General features: G+C 33.3%; 1 protein-coding gene across 2 annotated transcripts in view; it reads left to right on the plus strand.

The window, feature by feature from the left end:
- LOC136035397 (peroxidase-like) overlaps positions 1 to 15,860 on the plus strand; it is a 93,123-nt gene that overhangs the window by 64,246 nt on the left and 13,017 nt on the right. For both annotated transcript variants that reach the window (XM_065717178.1, XM_065717179.1), the window contains exons 10-13: positions 5,731 to 5,863; positions 7,779 to 7,906; positions 8,750 to 8,952; positions 12,819 to 12,988. In XM_065717178.1, the coding sequence (XP_065573250.1) occupies positions 5,731 to 5,863; positions 7,779 to 7,906; positions 8,750 to 8,952; positions 12,819 to 12,988 (634 nt within the window). The remainder of the gene's footprint in view (positions 1 to 5,730; positions 5,864 to 7,778; positions 7,907 to 8,749; positions 8,953 to 12,818; positions 12,989 to 15,860) is intronic.

Genomic DNA, 15,860 nt, shown 5'->3' on the forward strand with positions numbered 1-15,860 from the left:
TTAACAACTTTTTTTTAAAACAGCCCTAGCATCCTTACTTCAACGAAGTTCAACCAGGACTGACAAAAAGAATGAAGTGAGAATATAAGCTCATTCAAACTAAACAGAACAAAGTGATTAAATGCGATTTCTCAGAGCCAACCTTACTTTTTTAGCAGCCTGTCTGAAAGGCCTTTTTGTAGCTGGCTCAATACTATTATAAATCGGTTTAGTAAAATATTTTGTTAGATCATTTTTAATTAAATTTGAGTATAAATAATTTAGTAAGTATTCCCCTAAGTCCCTGTTCAAAGATATATTATTATTTATTTTGAAATTAATTTCGATTGATTCTCGAACCATCTGTTTTATTCCCAAATCATTACTGATGAGTGAAGATTTTTCAAAAAGTATCGTGTGGGATGGATTATTAAATATATGCCAACCAAAAGCAGAATGAAAGGAGTTGTTGGAACTATTTGAAATTAATGCCTTGTCTATGTCTTTTTTATGCTGTTGTAACCGTTTTTCTAGATTCTAATGGGTCCTGCCGACATGGTAATTTCCACAATCACAGGGTTTTTGATAGACCCCTCTTTGGCGAGTAACTGGGGTCATATCTTTACTGGAATTTAAGAAATTAATGATTATAAAATTATTAGTAAAAACTACGTACAGATTATTTTGTGCAAATATTTTTTTTTACTTTTGTAGTGATGTTTGGGATATTCGGAAGATAGACAATATTTGAGGGCTTATCAGTTGCCTCACATTGTGAAATATCTTCTTCGATTTTACAAGAATGTCTTTTTATTCTACGGTTAATTATTTTGTCAAACAGTTCGTGGTAACGAACTGTAGTAAGGAGCGACCCGGCTCAATAGTAAACGAAACTCTAAAAAACGGAATTTTGATGCTAAAAGATACATCAAAAGAATCGAATTTTCATGCTGATTCTAGATATATAAGTTTCATTAAATTTAATCTTTGTCATCAAAAGTTACGAGCCTGAGAAAATTTGCCTTATATTGGAAAATAGGAGGAAACACCCCCTAAAAGTCATAGAATCTTAACGAAAATCACAGCATCGTGTTCAGCGTATAAGAGAACCCTATATCGAAAATTCAATCAAGCTCCTATCTACAAAAATGTGGAATTTCGTTTTTTTTTGCCAGAAGACAGATCACAGGTGCGTGTTTTTTTTTTTTTTTTTTTTTTTTTTTTTTTTTTTTTTTTTTTTTTTTTTTTTTTTTTTCATGGGGTCATCGTATTGACCAAATGGTACTAGAATCTCGCAAGAGGGCTCATTCTAACGGAAATGAAAATTTCTAGTGCCCTATATAATTGACCAAAAAAATTGGAGGGCACCTAGGCCCTCTCCCACGCTCATTTTTTTCCCAAAGTCAACGGATCCAAATTTTGAGATAGCCATTTTGTTCCGCATAAACGAAAACGATATTAACTATGTCTTTGGAATGACTCAATCCCCCACAGTCCGTGGGGGAGGGGCTGCAAGTTACAAACTTTGTCCGGTGTTTACATACAGTAATGGTTATTGGGAAGTGTACAGACGTTTTCAGGGGGATTTTTTTGGTTTGGGGTGGGGTTGAGGGGAGGAGGCTATGTGGGAGGATCTTCTCTTGGAGTAATATGTCATGGGGGAAGAGAAATTCAATGAAAAGGGCGCGGGATTTTCTAGCATTACTATAAAAAAAACAATGAAAATTTAAACACAAAAAAGTTTTTCGACTGAAAGTAAAGAGTAGCATTAAAACTTAAAACTACCAGAGATTATTACGCATATGAGGGGTTCTAAAAATACTTTAGCATAAAGTGCGAGGTATTTAGGAGGAGATAAATACCTTGCTCTTTATGCTAAGTATTTTTAGTAATTTCAACTACTCATTCCACGGCCTTTCTGATTCAAGGGTCATTCTTAAAGAATTGAGACAAAACTTAAGATTTAGTGTAAAAGGCGAGGTATTAACGACGGGACAAACCCCCTCATATACATAATAAAAAATATAAGAGCATAAAAGTTTGTTACGTAAGTTAATTTTAAGTTACGTATATTTTTTACTAATAAAAACTTTCATTAAAAATTAAAAGTTCTAGTTGCCTTTTTAAGTAACCGAAAAATGGGAGGGCAACTAGGCCTCCTTCCCACCCCTTATTTCTCAAAATCGTCTGATCAAAACTAAGAGAAAGCCGTTTAGCCAAAGAAAAATTAATATGCAAATTTCATTTTACTAATTAATGTGCGGAGACCCAAAATCAAAAATGCATTAATTCAAAAACGTTCAGAAATTAAAAAAAAAACTAGTTTTTTAAACTGAAAGTAAGGAGCGATATTAAAACTTAAAAGGGACAGAAATTACTCCGTATATGAAATGGATTGTCCCCTCCGCAATCCCTTGCTCTTTACGCTAAAGTTTGATTCTTTGTCACAATTCTACATTTTAAAACAATTAAAAACTTTAGCATAAAGAGCGAGGGATTGCGGAGGGGACAACCCATTTCATATACGGAGTAATTTCTGTCCGTTTTAAGTTTTAATATCGCTCCTTACTTTCAGTTTAAAAAACTTGTTTTTTTTATTTAATTAATAAAAGGAATGGGGTATCCATTACCAAAAAGAATATCTCTGATAAAGTTTATTTCTGCATTTATATACGAATCGGAGCAAATATTCTGGGCACGATCGGTGAGGGAAGATACAACTGCTCTTTTAACTTGTGGGGGGTGATTTGAATTAAAGTGAAGATATCTATTGTTTTGTGTTGGCTTTCGATAGATAGTAAAATCCAGTTTATCAGCATTACGAATAATTAACACATCTAGAAACGGTAGTTTATTTTCAATTTCAACTTCTAGGGTGAACTGCAAATTTCGATCATAAGTGTTAAGATGATCTAAGAAGCCCCGAAGTTCAGCTTCCCCATAATTCCAAAGTGAAATTACGTCATTCATATAACGACCTCAATAGACGTGTTTTAAAAAATAAGAATTTGATGCCCAACTTTCAAGGTTCTCGACATAAATATTTGCCAGTAGCCCTGATAAAGGTGCCTCCATGGGTAACCCATTTTTTTGCTAATAAAAAGACAGGAAATTGAAAATACATAGAAAACTTATTACAAATTTTAACCAGAGTCATTAAAACTTCACAGTCAATTTCCGTCGCTGAAGCCTCGATTAAGTGGTAATTTTCTTCTATTTTGTTTTTTTAATAATTCCTCAGAAATAGTCACATCTATATTTGTATACATTGAAAGAATGTCAAAACTAATAACTATTGTGTTTTCTGACATACTTGTGTTGCTAAGTTTTTCAACCAAATCTGCCGAATTATGAATATAGGAATTTTGAGAATACAGTAAAGGTTTGAAAGCTGTCCAAAGCCATTTCCTAATAATGGCAGTGAGGCTTCAGTACACTCTACGATAGGTCTTAAGGGAATAGTTAATCACTTTGTTCTCTTTAGTTTGAATGAATTTATATTCTCACTTCATTCTTTTTGTCAGTCCTGGTTGAACTTCGTTGAAGTAAGGATGCTAGGGCTGTTTTTTTTTAAGTTTTTAAAAAACATTATTTAGTTTTAACTGTCACAATTTAATGTAAGTTTATTTATATATACATATTTTCTCTCTTGTTCTCGTATTGTGCTGAAGACGGCCCTTGTACATAGGGCCGAAATATTCACAGATCTGATTTCCACTGTCTTGAAAAGATTTTCCCTATTGTTTATACTTTGTATTTGTTAGCATCTGATAACCTAGAAAATTAGCCCGTTCCAGAGTTTTCACGACCACCCTTTCCATAAAAAGGCTTATAAGCCCTCGGGGCATAACTTACAACCCTTGGGTTGCCTAGGGGAGGGGTTGTCATCTTCAAAGACATAATTTGCAGACCTTTAAACTACGTCAAAAAAATGGCTATCTCAAAACTTTGATTAGATGTGTTTTGGGATTTGATGGGCGTGGAGGAGGGTTTGCCCTTCAATCACTTTTGACTATTAAAAACGGCACTGGGTCTTTCAATTTCCAATCGAATGAGCTTTTTCGAAGTTTCTACGACAACAACTGGCCATCTCAAAATTTCTATGTAATACATTTCGTGAAAATATGAGGGGGGAAATCTACGCTCTGACAACTCCGAATCTTAAAAAGGGCACTAGAAATTATGATTGCCAATACAATGTATCCCCTCTGAAGTTTATGCTGCCATCTTTTCTATTTGAACCTTATATTGCTCCAGGGCATAACTTACAACGCTCACCTTGAGGGCTGTGGGGAGGTTGTCATCCTTAAATACATTATTTCCGAACCTTTCAACTACGTTGAATAAAATGGCTATCTTAAAATTTTGATTGGATGTCTTTGGGAAAACGGTAGGCGTGGGAGTGGAGTTATTTGCCCTTCAATCACTTTCAACAATTAAAAAGGGCACTAGTCCCTTCGATTTCCAACCAAATGAGTACTTTTTGAAGTTTCTATGGCAACTCCTTTGATACGAAGTGCCCTGGTCTAAGACAAACAAACGAACCAAAAAAAAAAAAATAATAAAAGTAAAAAATTAAAATTACATAAATAAATAATACATTTTGCCGACATCGCTCTTTATTTAGGCAGCGCTATTGTGCTGTCAATAAAATATCGTATCACATTTTTAACTGTAAAATGGCAGAAAGGGGAAGGGGCATTCCCCTAGAGCAATATTTTTCGAGCATATCTTACTCTAAATATATAAACATCATGACAAGAAAAGTTATTAACATTTCAAAGCCTCCTCAAAAAATGTGTTGTCATTTTCGAAGCATTACAATGTGAAAGCTTAACTTCAACTTTAAGGCCAGGAGCAGTTAACATGGGATAACTCATTATATTTATATCATACAGAATGCGTTATTAGAAACAGAAAGGAAATGCTATAGAAACATACGTTTATAGTAATTACAATAAAGAAATTGAAGACAAACTGTTTCAATCGAAAATGGGGTCTAAAAAGGACAAAATAATTTTTTTTTTGAATAGCTTAAAATTTTTATTTTTAAGTCTTAGGGTCAAGAGAACCCAAAAACAAATTTGGTTCACCTGAAAATGGGTCAAATATTTTTTTTTCCGGTTAGAATTGAAAGGTAAGTGATGCACCAAAACGGGCCAATATCTTTCATGTCTCCGATTGGTCACCTTATCTTTCACCTTAAATCTGTAAGTCCTTGTGGCAAGCCGACCCAATTTAGAAATAAAACTGAAACTAATTTTGGCTGTGTTGACTCGTTACGTCTGGAAATAGAAGGAATTTGTTTATTCAGTTTCTGGCTTAAAAGCTGAGGGGGACTTAGATATGGACAGGTACAGATCAAGGAAGAGAAACCTTTGAAAAAAAAGGTTCCGTTGATATTTTTGCCCTAAGAAACTAGACGACGAAAATTCTGTTTTCTTCAAGCAGTGTCTGAAACTTACAAGGCATGTAGTACCTCCTTTGGTCCCTCCTTGGGACCAAAGGAGGTCCCATAGGTTAACTAAGTGAAGACGACAGTTTTGAAAGAAATGTTCAGTTTCAATTCCGCCTTTGTATAAGTTCATGATTCAGCTCCATATGCCTTATAAGCCGATCGGCTTATAAGCCATAAAGACAAAGATAATGAGACCTAAATAAAGACACAAGATTCAGATGAGCATAACAAAGATGTTTGGGTGTATTTTGTCGTGGGGCAGACCTCATTTTTTGACACAACTCTTTTCTTAGGGATACACAAAACACCGCTATGACCCAAGTCTTGAGCCATCTCAGTTGGATGCTTTTGGTGCTGCTGCTTTTCGTCTTCATACATTGCTGCCTTCTACTGTTGAAAGATGGAACAAAAATCATAAATACCACCGTAAGTTTGTTTCTTGTTTAAATTTCACTACACGTTTGTCTATGTACTTTAAGTTTTTTATTGTAAATTGTATAGTAGTTAAGATTTAACGTACCATATAGACTTTATTCATTCAAAGTAACACTTAGCAGGGGTACTTTAATAAACACTTTATTTATATAGCAAAAGAATTATAGAACTGGTTATTGAAGTATGAGATAAAGAAATGTTATATAGCTACCCAAAACTAAAATCAGAATGTTTTTAATGGACAAACCACCGAAAACTAAAATTAGAATGCTTTTTGATGAGCAAACTTTAAACCCCTATTAGAATTCTGTTAAAACTTGATTTAGGTTGCTGATTTGCATTACCTTGCTTTCGTAGCACTTGATAGGCTTTTCTGACAAAAGCATTGCGGATCGCTTTTGTTTCTTTTGTTGAAAAACCATGATTCTGTGGCTATAAGCCCGTTAAAGTATAAAATTTTGTGGCTCGAGAATTCTTTTTCAAACATTTAGGAACAAAACAAAAAAACAAAGCAAATGATGACATGTATTTTAGAGGCGTTATGAAATACGTTGCTTTAAAACCAGCTTTATTCTCTACTTCCTGACACACATTCAATTTTGTTAGTTTCAAAATGTACCATGTATAAAAGCTTAATTTTTTTTTCTTTCCCTCAAAGCATAAAACCCAATCTATATTTTTATTTTCAAATTTGCAGTGTCTACAAGCTATTGCTACGTCACTTTGCCTCAAAATGCAATTAAATAAAAAAAAAAACAAGTTTTTTTAAATGAAAGTAAGGAGCAACATTAAAACTTAAAATGAACAGAAATTACTTCGTATATGAAAGGGGCTTTTCCTCCTCAACGCCTCGCTCTTTACGCTAAAGTTTGACTCTTTCTCTTAACTCTATTTTTAAAACAGTAAGAAACTTTAGCGTAAAGAGCGGGGCGGAGGAAAAGCCCCTTTCATATACAGAGTAATTTATAGCTTTCAGAAAGGTATAGCTTTCTGATATCTTTACTCAGAAAGGAGCAAAGACAAACCCTCAAATTCTTCAGCAATGAGGGAACTGCTAAACTTTAAGAATTAAATGTAACCCCTTAGCTCTATCTCAATCACAAATAAGACCAAATAAAATCAAATACTTAACAGAATCACAAACAGAAATGGCTTGCATAGATGACACCATTTTTGGACCTGTGAAAAAAAATGTCCTTTTTTGATTTCTAGATTTTTCTATTTATTTTAATCTATCTATTTATTCTATCTGTTTAATTTGGAATGTCAATCTATCTTCAGTTTGGAATTGTCCACTGCCTGCTTAGTTGGATATTTCTACTCAAAAGTAGAAACGAGTCTCGAAGGAACGGAAACCTGGCACAAGAGGTTCAGATAGTCTTCTCTAATACACAATGCGAAGGTCCCATTCAGCCCATACGCTATGGGCTCTGGCTCATAGAAAAGTGACAACGATCATTTTTGAACCCATTTAAGAATTATACATCGCTTTCTAAAATCTAATATAATATGTGGTAATTCAGCTAGAGTTCCACATTTTACGAAAGGACCTCAGAGGCTAGGTCCCTTCTACTTCCTGGAAATATCCTTAAATGTAGTTGTTACTTAAATTTCAACACACTTGATGTTTATTTAAGAGCCAATCATTGCACTTATAGTTTTTCAGGGTCCCCCCTTCTCCCCTCAAAAAGCAAACTAATACCAGCTTGCAAAGGAAAAATGTTGCCAAATTTTTTTTTCAAGAAATGAGCGGAACTTTTTTTTTGCCCAGAACTCTCTGCCAGAAACCCCTTCATATTGAAAATAATATCCTAAAAGTTTGTCGACATGTTCGTTCATTTTACCAATTACAGAGATTTTAGTTTTCATGATTTTATATAGAATGACTTCTTTTTCATTTTTTTAGAATCAAGAAGACTCAGTGAAATTTTGCGACGACCGTTTGATATGTACAAACCTGGAGTGTGTGATGAATACATGCTGGGCATGATGAACCAAGTAGCTCAAGCTATGGATGAATCCATGACTCAAGAAGTTAGTTTATACTTTTTAATCTGTCGCACAGAAGTTTGGGCTCTTTTACTAATTATAGTGAATTTAGTAAGTTTTAGGGAGAAGGGCGCATTTTGGGTTTCTGTATAAGTAGTTATATTCACTAATTAAAATTTGTGTTCCCAATTTCGTCCTCTTTTTTGTTAGGAACAATAAGTCAAATTTTTCTTTAGGCTTAGATGTGTTTTCACTGTTAAACCCTAAAATTTTCTGACTGTCACATTCAATTAAAAAGTCAATAAAACAATCTTCAAATTAAAAAAAAACTGTAAGTAAGGCTAACATTTAAGTCATATATACGAAAAAGCCAAAAATAGTTATATTTTTAATCGGCACTTTCTCATATCGAAGATGCATAACGCAGTAAAATTATTTTGACTTATAAAAAAACAAAATTAAAGGTAAAAAAAAAAATTGCCTTCGGGAGGTTTTACTAGTCGAGCTATAATTACCATAAAATTTAATTGATCAAAATTACAAAATTATGTGATAAAAACTGTATGTAACACACTAAACATATTAAATTCCTCGTTTCTTTTGAAATATTTAAGATGTTTTACTTCGCTCAATTGACTTCCATGCTAGTTAAGTGCTTGTATTTTTTTTTAGATACAATTAACAAGTAACTATACCAATGTAGCAATACCTTTAAATATCAGTGAATGATGATTTCATAATATACTATCATATAAATTCCCTATATAAAAATTTGTCAAAAAAAGACTCATGAAGGCCAGAAATAAAGCGAAATTTTACGCACTTTTGTCAGGAATTTTAAATGTTGGAAAACACTTCTCAATGAATAGTAATGTTTAATTTTTATAGGTAACAAATCACCTTTTCCAAGACGAAGACAAGCGATGGGGTCTTGATCTGGCTGCCATTAATATCCAACGTGGCCGAGATCACGGTATCCCTAGCTACAATGCATTTAGAGAGTACTGTGGCTTGAATCGAGCTAGATCGTGGGATGATCTTATTGGAGTTTTCACAAACGAAACTTTCAGAGCTTACACAGCCCTTTATAGGTAAATTGAAACGTATTCGTTCAAATTTATTCAGATGTAACACAACGTGTCGTTTTTGAGAAATCAAAAATATTTATTATCAATATTTTGGCTCCTTGCATGTAATTTGCATCTCTGCCAGTGCTGTAACACTGATTTTATGATAAAACTCTATTTATTTTAAACTTTATTCACGAAATTTGGCTAATTCTGTGTAGATATAACATAGTCGAAAATCCAGAATAAATCCTGTAAAAGAGGCTGTGATCCCCGAGGCTCTTGGGGATCAGAAAACGATTTTGATGACTTACAATTTTAGGATAGACAGATTTCTGATTCAGATCTATTTTTGTTTTTAAAGCCTAGTGATTTGGATATAGTGGTATTAAAAAATCCATATAAAACCAATTCTGTTTACTTTTGGATTTGTATTAGTTTTATCTTTTAGACTTTATCTAAAGTATCATAAGTCGTAGTTTGTTTTGGTTTAATACATGACTTCTGGAAATCTTACATTACAGTAGGCCTGAAGACCATGTAGGCATTTGTTGTGTATCTTTGTATTTGTTATTTATTCGAAAACTGAAATTGTTTGGTTTGCTTTTTATATTATTTTGGCTTCAAGTATTTTTAATGCCCAGACTTGTAGCTCGAAAGAAATGTCTGTATGTTTCATCCACTTCCCAAAAGTTATGTTCCCCATAATTATGGTTTTGAAATATTACTGCAACTTTCAATTATGCTCAGGGTCAAATTATATAATAATTGATTTGAAACTGATATCAGAATCAACAATTACACATATCTTAATTTCAAACCCTTTGCAAATAATGAAACCAAAAGTTATAATAACGTTAAGCACAAGCTTGAGGAAGCAGGGAGACAAGAAAAAATGCATCGTATATTTACAAAAAAAGGCTGTGAGCATAAAGCAGAACCAGAAAAAGGGTAAAGAAATAAGATACTTTAAGAGACGCCACTGGAATTAAAATTTATTCAATAAACGTAAAACCATTTCGAGTCTATTGAAATAAACTAGAATAAGGAATGAGCATGGAAATGGGAGGCAAGTAAAACTAGACAAAAAACAATACTTGACATCTTTCTTGGCCTATGTGATATTTCTAAGTCAGTTGTATTAAACCCATTCAAACTAAAATCAGTTCTTTGGAGCCGTTCGACACACTGAAAGATGCAAATAAAGAACTTAATAGCACATTTCGGTACCCAAGAATTTTAAATGTGTTTAAATTTGAGTTTACAGGGTACTAATGGCGGTATCCTATAAAGATTAATAAAATAAAGGGGATGGATAGACAGCAATCACGTGTTTGCTGGCCATTGTTGGGATCATTACTTTGCAAAATTAGGACACTATTGAATCTGAAGTCAGGAGTACAGATGTTAAGAAACTGGAGACAAACTGTTTTGGAGAGTTTGATTCTACCTTTCCCCCTCCCTAAAGATCAAAAATTGAAATCCTACAAAACACCCGAAACCTTTAAAAATAAGGGGAAAGGCAAAGGTGAGCTTTCCTAGACCTTCCCCCTCCTCCGTGGAACCATATAAAAATAACGCAAATGGGATATTATATTTGTATTACATACATAATTCAAATTTGCATACTATTATGGTCGATTATAACATATGTAATAACAAAATTTATTATTCATACTGGTTCTAAATCTGGAATGTTTTAAAGTTACTCACGAAAGGCTATTCACTTCGAAATTGCTATAATTTTAGAAACAAGGAATAAAATCCTCTCGAACCCAAACCCAAAAAGCCATATAAAAAATTATCAAGCATCCTAGAAAAAAAACGAACCACTTTGTCATCACCTTTACTCAATATACTCTTTAAAATAACCATCACTTTCACCCAAGTCGCTATTTAAATTAATTTTTCTGTTTCCATTTCTGCTTCTGAATAGCATTGGTTTATTGAATTTAGGTCCCAAAATTAGCATGCTGATGCCGTGATTCTACATCCCAGTAGGTTTTAAAATTTTTGGTTTTTGCTAACTTTTCCGTCTTGGGCAACTGCAATTAAGGAAAATGTATTCAGAGAGTGACTACCTATCTTGTTATCTACCGCTGCTCATTTATTTACCTACTAAAACTTTAATTAATTGAGCCACGCCGATGCAAATAGCACCCATGGAATACTTCAGCCGATTAAACCAAACACTTCCTTCGTGACATTTCATGTTCTGCTTTTTCACCATATGTGTGCTTATTCAGATTGACCCAAGACAATTTCATTTTACCTGAAATTGTTATTTTACTTTCAATTTACCTGAAAGTTAAGCACTGCTGAATAAAGTAAAGAACTGGCAAAGAAAACTAAGAAACTATATTTACTGCCCCTTCCAAAAAACGAAGTGTAATGAGATGATATTTACAGTTCAGAATTAAATTTCACGATCCTGTCTCTGAAACTAGGGATTCTCGTTAAATTTTGCTGGGAGTCCTGGTACAACATAGTGAAACGGATTTGGTACATGAATTAAACTGTGAATCCCGTTCGCCGGCCAAAATTTATTGCCCATAGGAAATGCTGCTTCATAAATAGCAGTGTTTGAGCTGTTTGCCAGTTACCCAGCTGTTACCTAGTAGTTTTTAAGGTGACAACATAACTTTTAAAGATGTACCATCCGTTTGTACATTTGAATTACTTACTTCGAAATTTTGTGCAACTGATCCATTGTTGCAAATATGTAGATATTTCTTGAAGTATTTATATTTAATTTATTTTAGTTTTTAATTTTTGATTGATTGCATCATAACTGCTCTGAACACTAAAAAAAGAAAACAGAAAGAGGAGATAACATTTGTGTAGTCTGCAAACAAAGGTAGGAAATAGCATGGCTATGTAGATGGTCCTTTCATACAAACAGATAAATCCAATGTCATATAATAGAAGAGTTAAGGAGCTAAGACCCTGAAACCAGTCTTTCAACGACTTTCAAACGTAGACATGAAAATTCAAAATAAATAATGTGCTCTGCTATTCTGTTTGACATTTACAAATTAATAGAACAATTTCGTCAATTGTGACCTGAATGATTTACCAACCTAAGCTTTAAGCATGAAAGCTTGATTTAAGTAGACTCCCCAATATATTGGAAGAAGAAAAACAATATTATTAGCTTTTGTATAATTCAACTTTATGTCTGTTCAACTCTCCATCTTGCGTAGTTCTCTATTATCTGCCAGTGCTCTGATATATTTTCTGCCTCTTTTCTAATTATGATTTTTGCGTCTTTCTCTTTATCTTGTTTGTAGCTCTTCTAAAATACTTGTGTCTGGTTTCATTTGAAACATTGACTAAACAAAATTAAAAATATTTTAACATATACAGGATACAAGCATTTAATAATTCTTGTGTTTTATGAGTAAAATAAAATTACAGCTTTGAAAGGACAAAGCATGTGGGCAGTTGTCACCGTCCATTGGGGTAAATGAAAAATTAATGCAAGATTTTGGTTTGCTTTTTTAATTACCCTGCTGATATCTGAATATTGATTAATTCAGTACCACTGATATAAAATACCTTACTTCTATGTAAAAGCTTAGGGGGTAAGGAAAATAAGTTCCTGCTTAGTAATATCTCCTCAAATATTGCATCAAGCATGAATAACATCCCCCTTCATGTTAAGTAAAAATCTATCTGCATGAAAAACTAAAACAATATCTGAGTTAAATAAACACACGAATTACTTGTTTCTCAATATCTTAAAACCTGAAAATAAGTTCTTGCCTAGTAATATCCCCCAAATATTGTTTGTCAACAAGATAAAATGATAATTATTTGTTTATGATCAAGGCGTGCAACCAAGCTTAATAGCTAGTAGTATTATTTTTTATCAATTGGAATATTTCTAGTCATCCTGATGATCTGGATCTTTGGTCTGCTGGCATATCAGAAAAATCTCGACCTGGAAGTTTAGTTGGTCCCGTATTTTCTTGCATCATTGCAAAGAATTTCTATAATTTAAAGTTTGGTGATAGATTCTGGTACGAAAATCAAGGATATCCAAGTGCATTTACTCCAGGTAATTTTTTTCCCTGCACTATTGCTATTCTTTTTTATATCTACAGTTTATCCATCACCCTTACTAATAGTCCTGCCATGGTAGGTGAGTCGACCAACAGGCTATTTTTTTTGTAATTTACTTTTGCCTCTTTTATCCCTTACTTCAGTGACTCTACCCTCTCAGTACTAATATTCAAGCCTTTTCTCATGCTGAAATCTCTCAGAATCTCGAAAATTATTCATTTCACTACATTTTTGTCTAGTACACATAAAATGTCTGCGAAATTTAAGTCGAAAGGGGTTTTACCTTCCCATTAAAACCATATTTTCAACGAGGATCGACAAAAGTAATCCTCAGAAATGGGTTAAAATATAAACCAGATTAATTCAGGATTCCGACCAGACCTATTTTCAGCTTAGCGACCAATCTTAAACTTAACAGCGCCATTCTTCTGCATAATCGCAATCATTTTAACAAACTGATCTGGTATACAATACTAGAATAAGACCTTCACTAAAACTTTTTATTCAAACATTTTATTGAATAAATTGCCTTTTAATTATCAATAAAACTCAGGACAGTAGGTACTTGATTATTCAGACACTTGTCAGTTATTAACATAAGCTCTAACACTTTGTCAACACATCCTATCCCTGTTCTAATTTCACACTGTTTTTTCTTAAAACCCTATCTACAGCATCCTTTTGGTTTATAATTATCATGCTAAACAATTTGAATATTCAATGTATCAGCTTAATGCCTCTACAATTAAGCAAAGAATTTTCTTTTTAGCACGTCATTACAATATCTAGCAATTAATTCATCTGCCTGTACTTTTTATATGCTCAGCAGTTTTATCCATGGCTTGAATTTCATGTATTAGTTATACTTGTTTTTATTCATTCTGAATTTTCTTAACTTCCTTTTTTTGCAACAAAAAATTTTTCTACAGACCCCTAACACAGTGCGAAGCTTAATGGTTTCATGCTAATATTCTTAGCTGCTTTTTTATGCCCACCCCTCCCCCCATGGATACCATTCTTCAATTTGCTAGCTCAGAATGCCAATTTGAACATAACAATCAGTTTGCAAGCTTAGTGGAAACTAACCAAAGGAGAAGTATGTGTAACGTTCAACTGAAAAAAGGCAATGTAGTTGCTTTTGACTTGTAATTGCTTTGTAATTGCTTTTGGCTTTTGACTTGGCCATGCAACTATTAAACTTTCAGCAACGGTCATTCAAATATTGTTTACTTTTTAGTACGTTTTAATTTTTTGTGGTCGTATACTGGAAAACTGCGTCATCTCTGTTTGTTATATTATAAGATCTCGCTACGTTTTACTCCAAATGGTTAAGATATTCTCTGAATTTTCGTTAATATAAATCACTGTAGATAGACTTAAGCAGCAGGATAATTCCCTATCTCAACAATAAGACGAAGTCGGACCGCGATGCTGCTCCTCCGGAGAACATATAAACGAAGAGAAACACAAGCGACATTAGATTTTTTCATGGGTAGGCCAGTGTGTGGCATATGTATTCACAGCCTGGAGAACAATGAAGGAAATAAGAGGAATCGAGCGTCTACGGGATAAGGGAGAATGCGATACGTAGAAGGGATAAAAAAGAAAAGGAAAACGATTGGTATGGCTGTAATAATGCAAAAGGTAAAGATAACATTAGTTTGAAAAATGGAAAGAAAAACAAAGAATGAATTTATAAGGATATTGAAGTTAAAAATAAGTTTTATTTGAACAATGCCATAGTGTGATGACATTTGATTCGGAAATTTGGTGCTTCCCGTTGATATTTCAGTACGTGAGTTTTATAAATTGTTTTGCAAAGGGAAATTATGTGGTTGGCATGAATGCAGACTCGCAGATAAATTAAATTAAGTGACTTCCTTTTTTTACATATGTTTACTGATTTTTATTGTATGTATTACTGGGGAGCTCATCAACAAGATAATCAAATACTAGTTCTAAAAAATTGTTGCCTCTTTGTTCAAAAAAGGAGATGATCAAATGTCTAAACTACTAAAACTAAAACAATTACTTACTAGTTCATTTTCCTTGATTGGGATTCCTGTTGATTTCTCGATTCATAAATTTCACTTCGTAATATGCGCGTGTGCTCAAAAAATATCAATTAAATTGTTTAAGGGGGAAGTCCCCGCAACCAACTTCCCAGTTTAAGTCTTTGCACTCAGCATAAATGTATCAATATATATTCAAATAATTTTAAATAATCTCAACACAATTCTGAAACGTTCCAAGTTTTATACCAATCTTGCATGTAACCCGAAACTGGAAAAATAATGAAAAGAATCGTGAGGGTTAACTTAATCAGTCATAAAAAATGCTTTCTGATGTGAAGTTGTATGTAATTTGTAAGTTCCTGGCAGAACATTCACGACAATAATAACAACAAGCATTATTTTGTATTTTTCTTACAATACAAACACAATTCTTTTGATATTCCTTAATTTTCTGAAAACTCACTAAGAATTTCACAAGAACAGTTCTTAACACACGTTTGGTATTTTCTTGAATAGGGGTATTCCACCAGTTATTAGAAGAAAAACAAAGGTCCTACATCAAATTTCGAAGGACATTCTTATGACCCAAAAAAGAGCATAAAAGAATCAAACTTCGAAGGAATATTTTTGCCTAACCAGAAGAAAAAAAGAACACCCCCGCCTTTCAGAAATCCTGGATACGCCACTCAATCAGGTTATATCTGTGAGATGGGACAGTAGTGAACCGCATCGCCGGCTCATCCCCTTTGTTTCTGCTTTCACAATCATAAATAATACAAGTTCGCACCATTTTCCAAAGTTGGTCTGACAACTTTTAAGAATGTAATGGATACTATAAACAAAGGAAAATAG

Source organism: Artemia franciscana, chromosome 14 (assembly GCF_032884065.1).
Source record: "Artemia franciscana chromosome 14, ASM3288406v1, whole genome shotgun sequence".
In the NCBI taxonomy this organism is placed as follows: Eukaryota; Metazoa; Arthropoda; class Branchiopoda; order Anostraca; family Artemiidae; genus Artemia; species Artemia franciscana.